This window comes from Agelaius phoeniceus, chromosome 11 (genome assembly GCF_051311805.1).
Source record: "Agelaius phoeniceus isolate bAgePho1 chromosome 11, bAgePho1.hap1, whole genome shotgun sequence".
NCBI lineage: Eukaryota > Metazoa > Chordata > Aves > Passeriformes > Icteridae > Agelaius > Agelaius phoeniceus.
The window spans coordinates 14,386,669-14,406,803 of record NC_135275.1 but is presented as its reverse complement, the minus strand read 5'-3'; the positions used below and the strand labels follow the sequence as shown (position 1 = coordinate 14,406,803).

The window sequence follows — 20,135 nt, the reverse complement described above, 5'->3', positions numbered from 1 at the left end:
CCTCAGGCCGCGGGGCCGCTTCCCCCCGCACACCCGCAGTGGTTCAGCCGCTTCCCCCCCCGCCCCAGCGCCGTGGCCCGGCCCGGCCCCGCCCCGCCCGGCGGAGGTGACGCACCGGGCCCGGCGGTTCCGGCGCGCTGAGGGAGCCCGGGGCGCCGCTCTCGCCGCCCGCCCGGTAAGTGCGGGGCCCGGCCGCGCCGGGGCTGGCGCGGGCCCGGCGGGAGGGATGCGGGGCCGCTTATCCGTGCCCGGTGCTGAGCTCGGCGGTCCGCCCCGGCAGAAGCCGCAGCCCGAAGCTCTCGGGCTCTGGGCGGCCGTGCGGGGGCCCCTCCTCGCCCCGCCGCCGCCCGGGCTTCCCCGCACGGCTTCTCTCCCGCCGCGCTCCTCGCTGCCCTCCCGCGAGCCTGCGGCGCTCCGGTGTGCGGGACGGGCGAGGGACTGGTCTCGATCCCATTCTGAAAGAATGGAGCCGAGGTAACTTAAACGCCCTGGGTGCCCGAGCCCGGAGGTGCCCTGGAATACGCAGGTATCCGTAAAACAACTTGTTAAAAGTGACGGTAGGTTAGAAAGGGCAGGAGTGAAATGGATAAGTTGGCAAAGACAAGGCAGCCGTGGGAGTGTGAACCAAGGCTGGCAGGAGGAAGGAAAGCAGGTTTGTCCCTGGGGAAGTGCGGTACAGCTGCAAGGAGGTCCCTACAGAGTCATCTGTGGTGAAAAGGATCAGGCATCTTTTGGTTTCTCAGTCTTGGATGAAAAATTCCTACCTAAAAAGCAGTGGAGAAGGAACAGTGAGGTGTGCACTGCATATGTGAGGAGGCAATTGGGGATGATCCACAAATTATGGGGTTGGGTGGCATAGATGAAGATGCAGTTAGCGTTGATGGCCAGCATGGAGCTGAGGCTGTGGATGGTTTCAGGGAAAAGGAAGAGTGTTAGCCTGTCTAAAGGTTACATGGATAAGGAGTCCAGGAAGCAGACTTAAGTTGCACTTTCTCTGTTTCAGATAAATAAAGAGGTGAAAGAAGAAAAAAACGTATGAAATGGTTGTGAAATATCAACAGAAAAAGAGGAGGAGCATTCTCCAATAGGAGGAGTCTCCGCCAAAAGAGTTATTAGAGGAATCCCACAAGGGTCGGAATAAGAAAAGAGTGATGTAGTTGGACTAGGAATGAGGTGGTATCACATAATGTGGTGGAAGGCATTTTGTTTCAATAGACCTTGTTAAGAATTTTGTTGCAAAGCAGGAGTCAGGGAAAGGGCACTGTTGGAGGTGATAGATAGCAGAGGGTAGGGGTGGGTGTGTTCAGGAGTTCCTGCAAGAGACTGGAGCAAGAGGTGACTAAATTGTATCAGTGTTAGTGAAGATACAGGAGTATCTTGGATTAAGGTGGTTAAGGAGGAGATCATCCTCCCTTGGATTGGAAAGTGATCTAAGTATGGTTTAAAAATTTATAATTTGGTCTTGGGAGTTATGGTCATTATTTAATCTAAATAAACCTGGCTTTTTGACCCTATCTTTTGAGCTTAACATCTTTATTATCTTAAAAATTAGTGCTATCAAGTAGTAGCTCTGCCTTGTCTTTGTATTCAGGGAGTTTGATTTGGGCATTGGGCTGAGTATAGGTGAAGTGAGTTTTGTTCCTGGTTTTCCAAGTACCCTCCTTTGCTTTGTCCACAGAGCATGTGCCTTATGCTTCCTTTCCCTTCACTTGTGTCACTGTGGTGTCCAGTTATGCTGGAAGTGAGCTCTTTCCTAGAATCTTGGGACAGGAGTCACAGAAGTCACCCAGTCCTGCAGACTGCTTTCCACTTGATAAATCCATGTGTCCATTTCCTGTGCAAACAGTTCCTCTGTTTGCTCACAAAACTGTGCCAGTGGCACACTGAGACATCTCTGCACTCTTCTGAGCCCCTTCCCAGGGACTGGTGTGCAACTGGGAGGTACTGGGCAGGCCCCTGTTCTACCTGGATATCTACAAACATCTGAGTGCTTGGGTGTGACTTGCCATGTTTTGGAATAGCAGAGGGCCCAGTGTTTTCATGGGTTTTTTCTCTCTCTAGAGTGTGGAATGATCTGAGTGAGTTTGAGAAGTTCCCTGGCCTGTGAGACTTGCTCAGGCTTTGTGGTGGCTGAACAAAGTTGTTGCACTCTGAGCTGTTGATGGTCCACACTGGGGTTAGAGGCTCAATAAGTAATTCTTTCAACATAAGTTTTAGCAGGTAAAGATCCATTACTCCTTTGATGCAAGAGCTCAGTGTCAGTGCAGATTAAGCCCAGACTCTAAGCAGGGTAGAGGGAAGGATGAGGGTTTGCCTTGTGTCTGCCAAATCAGATTTCACATCTGTCTCCTTCCAGTATGGAGAGACTGTGTCTGTTCCTCTGAAGTCCTGTGGAAAGCAGTGCTGTAAATTGTTTGTGTGCTGCATATGCTGTGGATAGCTAAGGAATCAAGAGGCAAATGAAAGGAATGAAGACCAGAATTCAGGAGGTAATTTAATTAGGTACTAGTCTTCAGCCTCTCTGGAGGTTTGTACCTCCTGAAATCACTGAAGCCCCTCAAATTAATTGTACATCACGTCTCTTCCTGGTTATTCTCTGCTGCCTGGTCAAGTGACTGGAAACAGGAAAAAAAAAAAAAAAGAGTTGAGGAAAAATAATGAAAATTTGTAAGATTTCCTGTACTCTAAAGTCAGGATTATCAAAGCTTGATTATGGTTTCCCCAGCAGCTACAAATTGCAATACTGAGCGAATATATTTGAGTGGCAGAGCTGACAACATAGTCATGCAGAATGGGAATGTTTTTAAGGAACCAAATACATGCTGCTTGTGGAAAATAGACCTTTGATTTTAATACATGTTTTTATATGTAAAATACGGTCACAGCATTGTTTTAATTCTTCTCTATTTAATATATTCTCTCTAAATGAAATAATTTGGTTAAATGGAAATTTACAACTAAATATGAGATGACCATAATTCAAGATTGATTCATGCTTTACTGCTGAATCTTTTAGAGCTCAAATTCATATGGTTCAGTTACACAAGCAGAAGATTTGTAGTTCAGATAAGTATCAGATGTGTGAATTTTCCAAAACAAGTGAGAATCTTAAAAAAAAAGTTAGCTGTTCTGATTCTTCTTCAATAACAGCTATCAACACCTGAGCATAAATTTGTACATTCAAAAGGTAAGAAGTATATCTTGGGAAGGCAATAAATAATAATTTTATTTCCCCCTTCAGATATAAGGTCCAAGCCACATCACATCCAGTAGAACCAATTTAAAGGGATGAACTAGCTTCACAATTTCTTTTGAGATGATATTGAAGACTGTTAAATTGGGTGCATGTGAGAGATCTGTTTGCTGGTCTTATTTTCCTAAGTCTCACTTAATGTCTGTGGTTCTGAAGCAATATGGATTTGTACAGAATATCACAGGTTGTACAGGATATCACAGGTTGCCTTCCTAGCTACTATGGCCACAGTTAAGGGGTTTGTGTTTTTCCTGTTAATTAGAGAGGATGCTACAGTATTGCAGGCTGTTGATAAAGAACTTTGTGATAAATTCAGTTTTTTCTCTGAGAAGATCTTTAGTGAAGGTTATGCAGCCAGTTTCCAAGTGTCAGAGTCACGGGGCCTGCACTGGGGACTAGGATGCAGTGTAATAACCCAATCTCCAAGGATCTGGACCTGTCCTGTAAGAGCAGCCTTGCTTTGGAGGTGCAAGAGTCACAATGGATCCAAACCAGGGACATGCACAGCAGAATCCTCTTTACTAGGCCCTTGGGTTGGTCTGTTCCTACCTGCTTGATCACCTATTTGTTGTTGACGTGGCACCTCTTACAATTTCTTAGGCACAGAAAAAACTGTTTTTCCTCCCTTAGGAGACAGAGCTCAGATGAAATCAAAAGAACGATAAAGTTTGGAGGAAAAAAAAGAAGCTGCACTTGCTTTCCTGGTCTGCAGTTGGGCAGGGCATTAAGATGTCCGTGGACATGAACAGCCAGGGCTCTGACAGCAATGAAGAGGATTATGACCCTAATTGCGAGGAGGAGGAAGAGGATGAGGATCCTGGGGATATTGAGGATTATTATGATGGGGTAGCTAACGACGTGGAGCAGCAGGGAGCAGATGCCTTTGATCCAGAGGAATATCAGTTCACCTGCTTGACTTACAAGGAGTCGGAGAGCACTCTCAATGAACACATGGCCAGCTTGGCTGCCACGTTAAAGGTGAGGAAAGGTTTCTGCATTCACACAGCTGTGAGCCACGTCTGTGGTTGAACAGGCAAACGCTGAGATCACACTTCTAATGAAAGCTGTGGCAACATTGCTGTTCCGGGGGGTTGGAGGAGCGTTGTTGAAGGTCCCTTGTTCCAAACTGACTCAAAGCTTTACAATTGTGACATACTGGGGCCTGAAAGATCTTCCTTATTGAATGTTGATTCTTTTTTTTTTTACAGAGCTGAGCTTCATGACCAAAATGCCTGAGTTATAACTCTGCATTAACACAGTGCACAGTGCAAAGAGGGTATATAGAAAAGAAACAAATCAAACCATAAGTGGTGCAGTTTGGTACACCTGTGTTTGAGAAGATAACTGACAAATAGGAAGACATGCTAAAACTCTGTAATTCTAACAAAACCACTTTTCTTGGTTGGTTCTGAGAGAATAATCACAGTTTTTCAAAGACAGATCAGCTGTCATGCCAGTTGTTAACCCTGCTGTTGCAGTGACAGTTCCAGTACAGTGAACTTGCCACCTCTTGGAGCAAGTGTGACTTAATTCATCTCGGAAAAATCTCACTCAGAGTCAGCTCCATGGTATTATGCTCAATAAGATTTTTGTGATGTCTTCTTTCTCTTTTTGTAACTGATTAGTGTAGTGTCAGTCAAAAGAGGAGTCAGGCCCGAGGAAAGCAGAATTTTCTAAGCTCTAGATGTAGACACTGGGTTGAAATTACTGCTGCATCTACTTTGTAACAGACCAGGTCTTCTAGTGCTTGCTCTTGTCTGGAGCAGCCCCTGAAAGCAGGACAGGTGATGACTGCAGCATGTCAAAAAAACGTGTTGGGTAGGTTTTGATTCCAACTCATTCTGTCTGAATCAAATCTAATTTTAAAAATGAGAGGGATCTCTTGATCTTTATTTGCACATCAATGTCCTGTAGAAGGAGTATAACCATAAAGCCTGAAGTCTGTGAACCATAAACAACAGGTTTTCAAAAGCACCCATAATTTGGTGATTTTGCCATCTGTTGTGCTTGTTCCCAGCATTTACCACCTCAGAAAATGAAGTTGTACTTTTTCTTGCTCTTAAACTTGTCTCTGTAATTACCTCAAAATATGCATTCTGAGCTCTGAATGCCTGCAGTTCCCTACATATTGTCAGAAACTGGAGGCAATAGAAAAGTACAAATGAGAATAGTTGGTGAGCACTTCTGGTCTCCAGTGCCTGTTGCTTTTGGTTCTTAGCAATTAAGATTTAGAACAGCTTTTCTGTGCCTTATTTTCTGCCTTCAAATGGAACACCCCCCTAAAAGGTGACCCCTGCCATACTGTTCTCTTGAATTAAATTACAGAAAGCAGTAGTTTTTGTCCTTAAAATCAGGCTTCCAGTGTTAAAATAAAATTTTCAGGAGTTTTGAAGGTCTCATTGAGCATAAGTTGTAGTTGCCTAGACTATACCAACCTGCTAGCTCAAATCTCATCCCAAATGGTACTCAAGGAGAGAAAATCTAGATATTTTTAATATCAGAAATATGCCTGCATATTTACTGTTAAAATTAAGTGCTACACATTTTGGTTTGTGCCTAAGAAGATGAAATTGAATTTGGGTAGCAGTTTGGAATGATGAGATCTTGTAAGCCACACACTCAGGCTTTAACCCTTGAATTGCCACATTAACTCTTTTCTCCAGCAGCAATAGTCCCACAGTTGCACTTTTATTGGATATCTCTTATGTGTCTGCAATATTTGCTTTTTGCTTCCTGGCATACTTGCTTACAATTCTTCAACAACCCTGTCTTCCTTCCCCTCTCTCTCCCCAAAGGAAACTTGTGATTTTTAGTTTTGAGCCAAAATGGAATAGAAAGAATTAGTATGGAATTAGCAAGCATAGAGAAGAAAGAAATGGAATGGAGCATGCTGAACTATTTATCATAATTATTTTCAATGGACTTAATGGATATGAGTAAACAGGGGTAGGCTTTTAAAGAATTGTATTAACTTCTTTTCTATTTGCTTGAGCTGTAAAAACTGCTTTTTCTTTTTAAAACTGCCTTTCACAATGTCTCAGGTTTCCTTGGATAGTGATGATTGTTCTTATGGAGCATCTAGTTAATTTTGATTTCATCTCCTTTACTCCTTTATGATAGATACTGATTACATGGTGCTTTTTCAGCACTAGCCTGTGTTTAAGGCAGAGTGTTTGCCCCAACAGGGAAGGCTGAAGGTAAATGAAATATTATCTTCAGGAGGTACAGTGTTGAAGCCAATGGATGACTTGGTATTTGAGTGATTTACTATCACAGATTAATTGATTAACACAATTCCCTAAAGGGAATAAAAAATAAATGCAATGAATGGGCTAAAAGCTGGGTTGGAATGTTCTACCACTGTCTGTTCTCAGGAGGTGTTTCACTTTCTGAAGGTTAAACTCCAGGACACAAACATGTGTATTGAGTGGCTTTTTTCTTTGTGACATATTGTCTACACACTTTAAAGACCAGAAACAGAATTTCAGAGCTTTACATCTTCATATTTGCTATCTGTGCTGGTAGTGGCTAATAAGAGTTTAAATAGATAGTATTTCATTTGCTCTGCTCATTAACCTCAATACTTGTTTTTCAAACTGTTTTGCTCAGCTATTTCAGACTGATTGTTAAATTTCTATTTTGTTTTAAAGCATTGTAGTGAAGGGTGGTCTTTGGAAACCTTCTTGGCTGTTTGCATTCCCCATGAGTTATAGCTGACCTTGTTCTCATTCTTGCTGAAGGCACTGAACTGAGCAAACCTTGCACTGGCTGGTTAATGTCAGGTCAGGTGTGAACACCCTGCACATGTTTAAAAGTTTTCATGAAATATTGAAAGAGAATCACTCTTAAACAAAATGCTTGTGTTTTGTTTACCTCAATTAGAAACAGCACTCAGTTAAAATCTGGAGTCTGATACAAGCATGAGACCCTGCGTGTAGGTAAATGTGTGTCCTTGTATCTCTTACTGTTATAGGAAACTTTTGCCTCAAGATCTTCTGATTTGCTTTTTGTCAGTGGGGAAATCTGAATAGAAACATTGGTGCAAACAAGGCAGCAGTAGGTCAAACCAGCTGTGCTGTGTGACAGGCCTGCAGCTGCATTAGTGGTAATTCCAGAACCATACAGAAGCTGGAGAGATATAATAAGTGTTACTCTGAAAGTTTCTCCTTAATTTTGGTTTTAGTAAGAACTGTGAGTTCATTGGTGTTCAAGGAAAAGAAGAGGAAATCTTTGCTCCTTGGTTGGAGCTGTTAATATGAAGATCTGAGGAAGGTTCTGTTAATACCCTGAGTAAAATTAGGACAGGCTATCTCTGTTGAAACATACCAGAAGAAAATCTTGAACAAATACCCAAAACTGTGCTTCTCTGACCAAAAGGCCTGTGAATTGAAGCAGGTCACTTTTAATTCCTCAAGAGGTCACTTGACTGCAGTCAACACTTGCAAAGGACAATGCTCGCAAAAGCAGAGTGGCCTGTATTGCCTGCAGACCAGCAAGTGAATTCACAACAGTTCTTTTTAAGAAATACATAGAATTATAAGATACAGTATCTTTCAAAAAGAATGAATTAAAATGGTACAGTAGTAGCTATGCTTTTGAGATAACTCTGTCAGTTGTCATTGAGGGATTGTGGCTTCTGGAGTGGCTTATCAGTACATGCAAACAGTGTGATACTCAGCAGTTGTACAAACAAAGCTGAGCCTGTCACTGGCAAGCAGTAAAGTGTGTGATGATGTCATATTGTTTTTGTTTGTTAATGATGCTTCCTGGCTCCGCTGAGGGTCTCCATACATGCCTGGAGTATCTAATGTTTCAAATAACTGGCAGTGGTTTCTCTGTTCCAGTGATGAGGTGGATTTTTCTAGTGTTACCTTTTTTTATTTTCTTAATAAACCACTAGATAAAACAACTGCAATTAGAATTTATGAAAAAAAATTTACCTTGACTTTAGGTGTTAGCTGATTGTCATGAGGAAGCTGTGATCTTTCTGCATATGCAGCTAGCAAGGGAAGGTAGTTATGGGGTTCTACAGGCAATTGGAACTGATGTCTTTCCACTAAAACCAAAGAAATTCTAAGGCTGAAGAACTTGTACTTCTCACTTCACTAATTTGAGTGATCTGCTAGTATTTATCAGAGAGCAAAAAGCTTACTTCCTGTGCTTCCTGAAATTACAGCTTTTGATGTGGGCTTTTTTAGCTCTGTCCCTTGAAGAGTAAATCTTGGTAGATGCAAAAAGTATTTGATATCATGATATAATTATGTTATTCTATGTTATCTCTACTGATCTTTCAGAGATAAACCAGTTTTCATATATTCTGTCTCACCATACTGATGTTGCATCTTTTCATGGAACCAGATAAGTTTTTACTCATGAGGCTGCTCCACACACTCAAATTGCCCTGACACAGAGCAGTTAGTTTGTAGAGCTGCTTGGTGAGAGCTGGCAGTGCTCCTTTGGAAATGCCATCTCCAGCAGAGCCAGGGTCATGTGCATGGGGCTGGCAGCCCGTGTGAGCAGCCCTCCTGAAGGAGCCTTGTGCAACCACAAAGTGTCTGTAAAGAGCCCTGTGCCAGGAGCCTGGTGTCTGTCTGTGTGTGTGTCTGTCTGTGTGTGTGTGTCTGTGCCCTGCTGTATTGCTGTTCAAACCATGCCCCAGAGTCTGCTGTGGGTGCTGCTTATCTGAACCAACCTGCAGTGCCATCCTTTCAATGCCATAAGGACTTCATGGAACTTTCTGCAATGTCAAATGGCACTGTTAAAGCCTCACTGTGCCTGGGTACCTCAGGTGCAGGAGAGGGATTAAAGGCCCTTAATGTATTAAAATGCATGTACATAAGAGCAGTATTTCAAAAATTTATGTTCAAAGTTTAAATCCATAAGCAACAACATTGGTAAGCATTAGTAAGCAGTAAATATTTAAATATCATTTTTTATAAATGGCAGAACCTGATAGGCAAATTTCACTTTTTTACAGAACCCCTGTGGTGCTGTTTGGCAAAGATAACATGCTGTATTAAAGTACCAATAAACCCCCAGATGAGTCAGGGCGTGCAGGTTTATATCTATACTGTGCTCTGTATTTAACACCAAGCCAACATTATGTGGGACATCCAGTCTGAAGCTGTAACCCTTAGGAACACTGGTATTTGAGACATACCTTTGTCCTTTACCTGTTTTTTGTTCCTGAACAGAAAGATCCTGAAAGTTCTGCAATGCAAAAGTTTTGGTTTTGCCTACACATTAACAATGCCTGTACTTCAGTAGTATCAAGAGGATATAAATGTGTCAAATATTTTTGTTTTTTTAAAAATGTATTAAATTTTTGTAAACTTCCGGTCTGCAGAACAAGAGAACTGGCCCAGACCTTGCAACCTTGTGACACTTTCCTGGAGTCATTTGAGGAGAGAAAACAATTTTGTTACTTATTGCCCAGGACTGCTGAAATTCTCAACTTGACTGAAAAAATGAGCAAACAAATGTGTAGGGTGATTACAGCCCACACATTTCTTTGTGATTCACACCTTAAGTGTATTTTAGCATTAGTATGACTCTGCAGCGAGGAGAATAATCTGTTCACAGCTGTTGATGAGTGTGATCTTGGTGGGAGGTAGAGGCAAGACACAAGTAAATAAAAATGCCAAAACAATCTTTCAGTAACTGTTTCATGTTGCAAGCTTACAGCTGGACATCATGATCACAGCAGCAGCATGGAGCAGCTGAACACTTTGCCAAATTTGTGTTGTGCCTATTAAGGATGGTGTAGCAGAAAGGAGCTGTGCTGTGCACTGTGAAACATGGTTGTGCAAAGCAGATCTTCCTCCTCTTCATCTTTGTATAACACCAGTAAAATGCCTCAGAGCTGGGGTTGTTGAGTGAAGGACTGTGTTATTTGGGGCTGAGCAGGGATTACTCACTGCAAAGTTCCCTAAGCCCTGCTCCACTGTGGCTGTGTGCACACACCAGTGCTCCCAGTTTGCAGCTGGCTGCGCAGTGTTCTGAGCCACAATTCTGTGGGTTCAGGTTATTACCAGACCTTTGCTTCTTCCCTGTGCACCTTCTGCATCATCCTCTCTGTCAGCCAGAAGGAATTGTCCCCTCATGCTGTGCTGGGAGAGCACCTGGGCAGGGGCTGTGCAGTGGGGTGAGGTGCTGGGGTTGGCAGCCCTCAGGGAGCTCAGTGCAGCACTGGTGTTTCACACTGTCTTGCTTTGGGAATAATAACTGCAGGGAGGACAGCTGGGGAGTCTCATGTCAATCTTCTATCTGTGTGCTGTCTTACAGCTCTCTTGCTGCATTTCTCTCGCTCTAAATCTTTCAAAGAAGGGATCTCATAGCTGTTTTGTAATAATGCCTTCTGGCATACCAGCTTGCTTCAATGTTTCTGTTCTTTTAATATTTATTTCTGAATTTCCTCAGGAAGAATAGCCTAACAGCTTGAGAAATACGTATGTTGAGATTTCCTAGCTGAGTCCTACTGATCCTGTTTGCTGGCAGCTGCAGCTGAAAATTGTTGCTGTCCTTGTGTAGGAGAGCAGATGGATTAAAGCCATGTGTAAATGTGGGGAAAGAGGTAGAATTTAACCCCAGATCCCCTTTCTTCAGTATGTGGCCAACTAGGTTATGCACCGACAGCTTCTCAACAGTGGTGTAACCCCAGCAGTGTTTGTCATCCCCAAAATGCAGTCTGCCTCCTAAATATGCTTCTAATCTTGCAGACTGGCACCAGGTCTCTGCATGCCAGAAGGTGAGTGACAGGGTACAGATTTAAACCCTGTGATGAAGCAGAGCTTATGGAGTGCTGGTTGACAAAACCTTTCCATGGTATTGAGAGTGCAGCTACAGTCTCTTAAATGGCATTTCTTACCTGCTGCAGCCTGCAGTCTGTAATCAGGAGAGGGCCTGAAATGTCAGACAAATCATAATCTATCCTCTGTGTGAAACCTAAAGGTGAAGGGCTTTTTCTCACTTTTTAAAAAAAATTGACTGAACACAGGAAAAAAAGAAATACAGTATATAAGTTTTTGTTTTAAGACTATCTGGTTTTCCTGATAGATGAAATTCATTTGAGTTCAATTTTGAAAACAATCTTCTTATGCTCAGAAACCTGTAATAGATATGAAAGATTTTGCTACAAGACTGAACACTTGGGATGTTTATGGCAGGTGATGTGACTCTTCATGAGTTTTCTACAAGGATTACATATTGGAAGTCTGCTTACAAGAGGTAGATCAAAGGACAAAGTATGGTCCAAAAAAAAGCTTTAGGTTGCCCTTTCTTAATTCTTGATACTGCAACAGTTTTTTGACAAACCCTCCAGTAAAAACAGGGCAGTCACATAAGTTTTCCAATGGGGCATGGAGGGAGTCAGATCTACTTTCCACAAGAAAAAACAAGTATAAAATGATTTTTTTTCCATTTGTGGGTTACTTTCCTTACCTCAGCATACTGAAGTAAAGCATGTCTGAAGGGATTTTTTTCTTCAGTGAAATTACTCAATACAAATTATGGTTTCTTTATAAGGTGTTACTCTACTGCCAGCTCAGCTCAGTCTCTATTTTGCCATAGTTTCTCACCAACAGAAACAATTCCAGAGGCTTTTGCTCTGTGTGCCTTTCCTGTTGTAAAGAATTTGCGTGTTTTTAGAGGTTTGGGTGCAACACACAAACTAGTATCTTTTGAAGTTCATCCTTTCATTGTAGAACTAACAAAAACTATTTGTGGATTAAAACAAATGCTTCTCAAGATTAATCCTATTTGTTTAAATCTATTTGTATAAAAACCTTTGATTAGGGAAAATAAAAGAAGTGGAAGCTACATTTCTTTATGCCAGATTTGTGTTCTTCTTGGGCAGACATTTCAGTGCAATCCTGATCTAACAGGAATTGTCAGCTTGGTGCAAAGCTGTGGGATGTCAGCTCCAACCAGACTCTATCATCACCAACTCATTCTGAATTGAATCTTTTTAAGAATCATGTGATGATCATTGTTTTAAATTCCTGATACCACCATATCTCTGTAAAAATGAGGATTGAAATGCACCTCCAAAAAATAGGCCTTCCCTTTGAGAAAATGAAGTGAACTGATGAGATATGCATGTGATATAAATATGCTTGAGCAATTTCTGTAGAATATAAGCTCTACAAAAGATGGTGGTTTTTTTAGCTTTTAGGAAACATTTCTGTCTGATTTAGCAATTGTTAAGGTGGCATGGTTGAAAAGATTTTCTGCTGTAAAGAGATGAAACATCAGCTCTCCAAACACCTTGGCTTATCTAAGGCAGCAAGTTGAGACAATTGTTTTAGATCCCTCTGAACCCAGCAAGGGACCTGCACAAATTCTTTGCAAACTCTTTTCATATTGTCTTATCCTAAAGAGTGCTAGACTCTCTTTCACACTTCAGAAGTGTGAGAATTTTGCTTATCTTGGAGACTAAAGAACCTAGAAGATAAATGGAGATGGAAATAATAATGAAAAAAAAATATTGTGCAGTCTTCCAGAAAATGGATACATTTGTGTTTGATGCAATGGCATTATGATTTTGTTCCACTTTCAGAATCTGATTTTGTTCAGCACTATGTAAATTCTTCAGGCTTTTTTTACAATTCCTGTAGAGCCTTTTCCTTATGCAGAGCAGCTTCCTCGTGGCACCCTTGCTCTGTGCATAGGCACTGTGCCCCTTTTCCAGTGCACTGATCAACATTTGGTCCCATTCCTGGCAAACAGCAGCCCTCCATAAATCAGAGTTAAACTATGGAGGTTTGGAAGAGGCTTTGGAGATGATAAAGTTCCTGTTTTAAAATAAAGCTTGAAATGGCAGATTGGATGAGATTCGGTCTGTTCAGCTTTGCTGCAACATCATGGAGAAAGAAGTTTGGTCTTCAGTCTGACATGTTCCAGGTTCAGATTTGGACTGGGCTTATCTTTGATATTAAAGTTTTAAGCTGTTGGTGCAGAAATGAGAATGAGGGAAAAAAAATTAGCATGAATATTGCTTTCAGCTTCTAAACTTTAATAAATTTAATCCCAGATAGAGGAGTTTGGGAGAAGTCAGGCTATATAGAAGTCCTGGCTGGGACAAATAATTGATGGGTTGCAGGCAAATACTAGAAGAGTGCAACATATAAAATAAACATTCCCCTTTGCACTGGGGTCTGTAGAAGTATTTCACTGAAAGAAGCTGCTGCCAGCAAGACACCAAGTGGGCTGTGTTACTGCCTTTTTTGGTTCTTAAGATTCTGAAATGAGAATAGGAAAGTTTAAACAAAGCAGACAATTTATCAGAAGCCTAATTTTTTTAATGTGTTTTGTCTGAGACAAAGCATTTCTGTTCCTGAGATCTTGTGGCACCCAGTGATTGATAGGGGACTGAATCAATGCTCTCTCTGAAGTGTTTTGTAAGTTTGAGATACTTCATTGGGTGAAACTTCTGCCTGTCAGGGAAATGCTTCATTGGACAGTGTGCCAGCAGTATCAGCTTCTGCATGTTGCTTCTTCAGTACTGTAAGATACTGAGTATGTACACATGGACCAAACTTCTGATTGCAATGGTGTTTTTCTGTGTTCAGCATGTTTTTGCTCCTGCTTACAAAGAAATACTTCAACTGCTCTGGGGTGTTATTGTGGAAGAACTGGCTGACTTGGTACAATCATTCAGTCATTGTGAGTATGCAGTCATTGAAGAGAGGCTGGGGAGCACTGCTAATCAGTAGAAGCAGGCTTTTGTTAAACAATTGTTTTTCTTCTCGTGCTTGTTTTCTGGAATCTCCCCAGTAGTGTTAGCCCCTGATGGTATTTACATTTGTAAATTCTTCTGAATTCCCAGCCTTGCTGTCGGTGAGCAGGACATAGCCTGTGGTGAGACTCCACTCAGCAGGCACAGCCCCAGCATCATCAGCTGTTAGCTCCTCTCCCATCCCTCGTCCTTACAGTCTGAATGTAACCTGTCTTTAATCTGAGAACTGGTGCTTTGTGCCAAGGAGAGTGTGCATTTGTTGCTGCAACTCTCTGACTCTGGGACTTCTGTTTTGCTCTGATCAGGTAGTATCAAACATTTTTCTGCTTTAGGGCTTTTATGAAAGTGGTCTAATGTCATGGATCAGGCTTTATGAATTGAAAATTTCTGTTTTTTGTATTCTTGTGTGCTTTGTATTCTTGTGTGCTTTTACGATGAAAGTACTAAAATTAGCACTAGAGCTGATCCAGTCAGTGCTTGTAGTTGGAGTTAAATAGGAATAGTCTCAGAAGCTTTGTTATTCTTCTAGATCTGTTAGTCTGGCATCCTTCTGGAGCATTAATTCCACATTTTGCCTGATGTATAATTTGGCTCAAAAGCATTTGTGCATATTGTGTTAGGATAGTTTGTTAGATTTCAGAAATGTCTACTGGTATTTGTCTTTCTCTTTCCATACATCTTCAGTCTTAAATGCACTTGACTCCTCCTCAGGGAACAACTAACTCCATGGAATTGTGATGCTGCAACAAATGCTATACCTCAGGCTCTGAAAATCCTACTGAAAAATACTCATTTTCCTATGTTACAAATCAGCTTCCCATTTAAGTCCAGCAGTTTGTTTTCTTCTGTCAGTTCTTCCTTCCTGCTTCTGAGAAATAGTTTCATTACTGCTAAAGAATGATTCATTAGCATGTGGTTTGCATTTGTAGGAAGCCAGTCTTGTAGAGACCGCATTCCTGGTGCTTGTTTGTTTTACAGACTCGAATGCAGATGTTTTCCTTGTACAGACAAGTCAGAGGTGTCTGTCTGGGTCTGCCAGGCTGGGGGCTTAAGATAACAACCCATCCCAGGCTGGCAGTGTCACTGCATCCATGCAGACTGTGTGTGTTGGCAGCAGCAGCCCCGTGTGCCACGCTCCATCTAATCACAGGCTTCTGTGCTGGGAGGGAGGGAGGGCAATGCTGCCTGGCAGCCTTTGTTTTCAGAGGGTCACATCACATTGCTGCTAAAGTTGAGGAAGGTGACATGCCAGATCTTGCACAGCATGAGCTAGTGCTTTGGTTCTCCTAGAAAAAGGGTTATTTGTATATTGAAAATTGCTCTTTTGTTAGTGGGATTTCTTAGTGGCCAGCAAAGTGGGCACATCAGAATGTAGAGATGATAGGAGTCAATTAAAAACCACATCTGCTTTGTGTGTTGGTGTTGCCCTGGTTTAATTCACTGACCCAACTGTCCAGCACTGAAAAATGCCAGTGCAGGATCAGGGCAGTATCATGTGGCAGCAATAGGTCAGTTGTGTTGTGAAACTGCACCTCTTCAGCTGGGTTGACTTAGGAAAGCAATGAATATGCTGCTTCTGGGTGTGCAGAGCCTGACTGTTTTTGTAGGAGTGACCATTGCTTGTTTTTCCTTCCAGGATTGTGTTGGTGTGCTGTCTGTACTACATCACATGCTGTGATTCACCTGTAGCAGGGTTCAAGAGGGCCTGTGGCATTTCAGCCAATGATTGGGACTGACAGCTTCTCTAGGAGAAAAAAACCCCAACTTTTCCTGCAGCTAGAACAGAAGGAGTTGTTTTCTGTGAGCAAAGTAGAGAGATGCCTTGGTGATAGCTCATCTTGGAGTGAGGGAAGCAGAGCCCTTTAGTGTCAGAGGGTGTTTGAATGCAGAAGTGCAGACACTGAACTTGCCCAGGTGCTTCCTAGCACAAATAGCAGTGAGGAGACAGGCATTGTCAGCCCTCTGAATTCCCCTGGAAAAGGTCTGTTGTTTGGAGGACACCTGCTTTGTTTGAGCTCTAGGACCTGAAGGGCTTGAGAAGCAGGGTGAAGGTCTATCAGCTCAGCAGATGTCTGTCCTCTTGGTGGGTAGGAGTCTTTTGTGCAAGCAGAGAAGTCTTTTTTCTTCTGAAATAAACTAATACATAAAATGAAGGAGAACTTGTTTGCTTGTACCCTTGTAGCATGACTTTAAATGTCACATTGCATACTCTGATGGTGCTCAGGCTAGCACGGATTGTGCTGCTGTTTGCCAAGAGTCCACGTAATGCAAGCAGCTCTCATGGAAACAGGGCCTGTCACTGGAGTTTTCTATCTTCCTCTCCACTCCAGCATGTAACTTTCTTCTCTACAGTGAAGGGTTGGCAAAATGTTTTGTCTTTTCCCCATACCCTTTGCTGTCACAGTTTGCCTGTCACATTTGCTGTCACATTTGCAGCCTGTTGCTGATTAAGGGGTATCTGTCTGCCCTGGGGTTCCTACTTTGCATTTTTGGTGAGGACCCTGATTGCAGTCTAGTGTGGCCCTCTGGAGTGGTGCTGACAGTCAGGACTGGATGTGGGGCTCCCATGAGCAGTTAAGCTAATCCAGTGCATTCTTGATTCCTTCCTCTCTGTGCTATTGTAACCAAGTACATGAGTTAGTTTTTGGTACACCCATACTTCATTCCAGCTTTTGTATTGCAGATGTTGCTGGCTGTGAGCATCATGTCCAGCAATTTGATGTGAATTGATTATCACTGGGATACTGTACTGAGATTGTACAATTTTTATATGAAAATCATAATCCTAAGCAGAAGTGTGGCTTCAAAATGTGCGAAGTTTGACCTTTTTTTTCTTTTATTTTCCACCTAGGTATCACATGCTGTTGCAAAGCTAGTATTAGTTAGTTTCCACTGGCAAATCTCAGAGATTTTGGAAAGGTAAGTGTAAATAGTCTTATCTCATCTGTGCTTAGTGCTTTCCCTCCTGGCTTTGCAGAAATGCTCAGGGTGCTCCATAGGTATTTTTGGCAAGTGTCTTTGGACCTGGAAGCAGGACACACAGTCCATTTTAGGGAGCAGAGGAAAGCTACTGATTTGTTGAGGCTACACTCCCTGTAAGAAATTTTTAAGCAGGGACAGGGTAGTAATAGTAAATGTCTTTCAGTTTAGGAATTATTGTTATGCTAGGAACCCTCTAGATAGATTTATCTTAAGTTTTGAGATAGCAGATTGAGAGTGCTGCATCTATATTTATTTAATAGACATAAAGATAACATATGTTCTGCTTTGAACACAGGTGCCATAAATCATAAAGGAGCACTGACCCTATACTGATGTAGTCTATAGTAGTACACTCACACTGAAGTTTTTGTTCCTTTTGACCTTAAGTGATGTTTTTTTCCCGAGCTGGCCAGCATTTGGAGAGCAGGAGAAGATAAAGTGAGAGAACTGAGCACTGCAGCTCCCTTGTTTGGTCAGTGTCACTGTAATTAGCAAAGCTCTCCAGCTGATTTCAAAAAGAGGGTTCAGACTCAACCCAAACATGTGTGGGAAGTGCATTGGGAGGCACTGCTGGCTGCAGCCCCACCACAGAACATTGGCTCAGAACTGAACATTGTCTGAAAATAGAGAGCATATCAGCTTGACTCATTCTGCCCAGACATTTTTGGCCCTGTAGCCAGCAACTTTATCCAGAGAATGTATGGAAAATGCATCCTGTCTATGGATGCTGTTGCCTCCTTGGTTACCCTGTATCCTGTGAAACCTTTCCCTGGTGTTCAAGGAGGGTGAGATTCCTGCATGGCTGCTCTGGGTGATACTGTAGGTTAAGTGATAAGGCTTAAACAAGAGGAAATTTGGGGAAGGGTTTACTTCTAAAGTGATGAATTTCTCCAGTTGATCTAGTCCTCAAACTTCTCTCTTGGTAGAAAATGAAATTGTCAAAAGAAAGCTCACTAGTACAACTAAGAAGTGCTGGTGAGGAGGGAGGACTTACAGCAAGGCCACAACAGTGATGCTGCTGTTTCTGAATTCAGTGGGATATAAACATTTGTCTGCAAGGGAAATCACAAACAGCAAAATGTGTTTAATTATATGGCTGCTGATAGACAGCTTCATATGCCCAAAGGGTGATAATCTGTCACAGAGTAATCACTTAAATAGAAAATAGTCTGGAGTTAAAGTGAGACTTAACCAGGACAGCTTAATTTTTCAGAGGAATAGGAGACAGTTCAGAACCTCACTGATGTGGGTTATTGTGGACAGTGGCTTAGGACTGCTCTAGGAGTGTAGATAGAAAATCTTAGTTTAAAAATAATTTTTCAGGGAAGGGAGATAGTTGTAGAAAAATAGTCATTAAGATATATAAGGGAAAAGTTAATCCATTACCAGGAGAAGTAGTATTTCTGGTTCTGAATAAAATCTCTTAAGGTTTTGTTGATGAGAGCTCAGCTCTCTGTATGAAGGAGCCTCACACAGGAGACATTTCCACTTTCCTTGTTGAAACCTACCCTACTATTTGCACAGAGACAACTGTTTATTCAGGCAAGAAGGATCAATTCAACAATGCAAAATGTATTCAGAACTTGATTTGATCATTCTTCAATTGCCTTTTCAGGCACAAGTCTAATCCTGCCCAGTTGCTAGTAGAAGCTCGAGTTCAGCCCACCTCATCCAAACATGTAAGTATGCAAACCATCCCGTCTGTTCCCTTGGCAGACACCTCTGACCCCCCTCCTGGGGGATTGCATTACTAATGGCATCCTCTGCCCAATGTTAACCCTTTGCAAGCTCTGGTCTGACACCCTGATTCATTGCTGGGTTTACTTCTGAAATGAGAATGCATTCAAGAGGTCTCTATATTTAAATAGCAGCTTTGCTCTTGGCTTGCAGGTAGTGTTCAAGAATTACTTTCTTCAAGAAAATTAGGATCTTTTTTTGGCACAAGTGATGGCAGACAATGGAAGGAGCAGAGTGCAGGGGCTTGGCTGCCTTTTCCAATTCTGTAAAGACACTGAAGGGAAGTTCTGGCTGCACAGAGTGAGCAGAGCTTGTCTGTGTCTGGAACAGATTTTTTAGATTTTTTTTGTCTTTTACCTTTTTTATCTTTTTTATCTATTTGCACTGCTCAGCTCAGGGATGCTTAAGCTAAATTTCCCAGTGAATTGTGTTGCTGCTGAGTCAGTCAGTGCTGATATTTGAACCAGCAACTTGTTTTTTGTAGCCAAGGCTACACAGATCTTCAGATACTTCCCACCCCCTTTAAATAGAAACTTCCTGTTGCATGCTTATGGATTTCGTTCACAGTGGGTGTCTTGGTACAATGAAGAATTACCCTAGGAACACATTGCCATGTGTCAGATTATGGGTGATAAAATACTACATCTGGGAAGCATTCAGGGTTGTGGGGGAGAGGAGATCTTAAAAGTCTGATTTGGCATCTGAGCTCTCTTGTAACTAGCAGATAGTGAAAAAGCTAAGTTGACAGAAGTGTAAGCTTCATGGGCTCAAATTATCTGCTAAAAGTCCAGAAAAATAAAACCTTTCTAATTTGACATACCTGAAAATTAGTCTGTGTATTTCAAGATTTATCCAAGTCTTGTATCAGCTGTCCCTTGATCATTCCCCCTGCAATGGGCCATTCCAACCTCCTTGGCAGGCAAGGTGAAGACCACCAGCACATCATTTCAGTCAGGGTCCTGGGTTTGGACCGAACACTTTCCCAACTTTAATTTACAATAACTTCATATTTTGCTCCAAGGAGGTAGAAACAGGTATGGGAATCTTTTTCACCCAATATGGCAACCCAAAACAATGCTTGAGGCAAAACTGCTAAACTGAAACAAAACATTACAAATATAAACATGACAAAACTACTGAGACAAAATGCATGCAAATAATCCATGCATTGAAGGACAGTGTAACTCTTCAGTCCTGTTGCCACTTCATCTTCTCATGAAATACCTGTAAGAGGAAAGAGAAAAGAAATCCCAGTCCCACTTGGACTGGTTTTAAAAAGAAAGAACTCTCCATCTGGTGTTAATTTTGTGTTCTCTGCCATGGGTATCTGTGGCTACCCATGGGATCCGTGAGCTTTGCCCTTTGTACAGCAGTCTGACTCCTCATTTGCAACAAATCCTACTTATGACAGCTGCCATAGGTTACCAG

At 42.1% G+C, this 20,135-nt stretch overlaps 1 protein-coding gene across 4 annotated transcripts in view; it reads left to right on the top strand.

Annotated features, from left to right (window-relative positions):
- The first annotated feature begins 36 nt into the window (after positions 1-36).
- Positions 37-20,135, top strand: part of ARIH2 (ariadne RBR E3 ubiquitin protein ligase 2) — a 35,059-nt gene continuing 14,960 nt past the window's right edge. For 2 of the 4 annotated variants that reach the window (XM_077184314.1, XM_054640407.2), the window contains exons 1-4: positions 37-175; positions 3,884-4,231; positions 16,840-16,907; positions 18,586-18,649. In XM_077184314.1, the coding sequence (XP_077040429.1) occupies positions 3,983-4,231; positions 16,840-16,907; positions 18,586-18,649 (381 nt within the window). In that variant the 5' untranslated portion in view covers positions 37-175; positions 3,884-3,982. Of the gene's footprint in view, positions 176-293; positions 527-3,883; positions 4,232-16,839; positions 16,908-18,585; positions 18,650-20,135 lie in introns of those variants that run through there. The other 2 variants (XM_054640405.2, XM_077184315.1) reach the window with 2 other exon arrangements.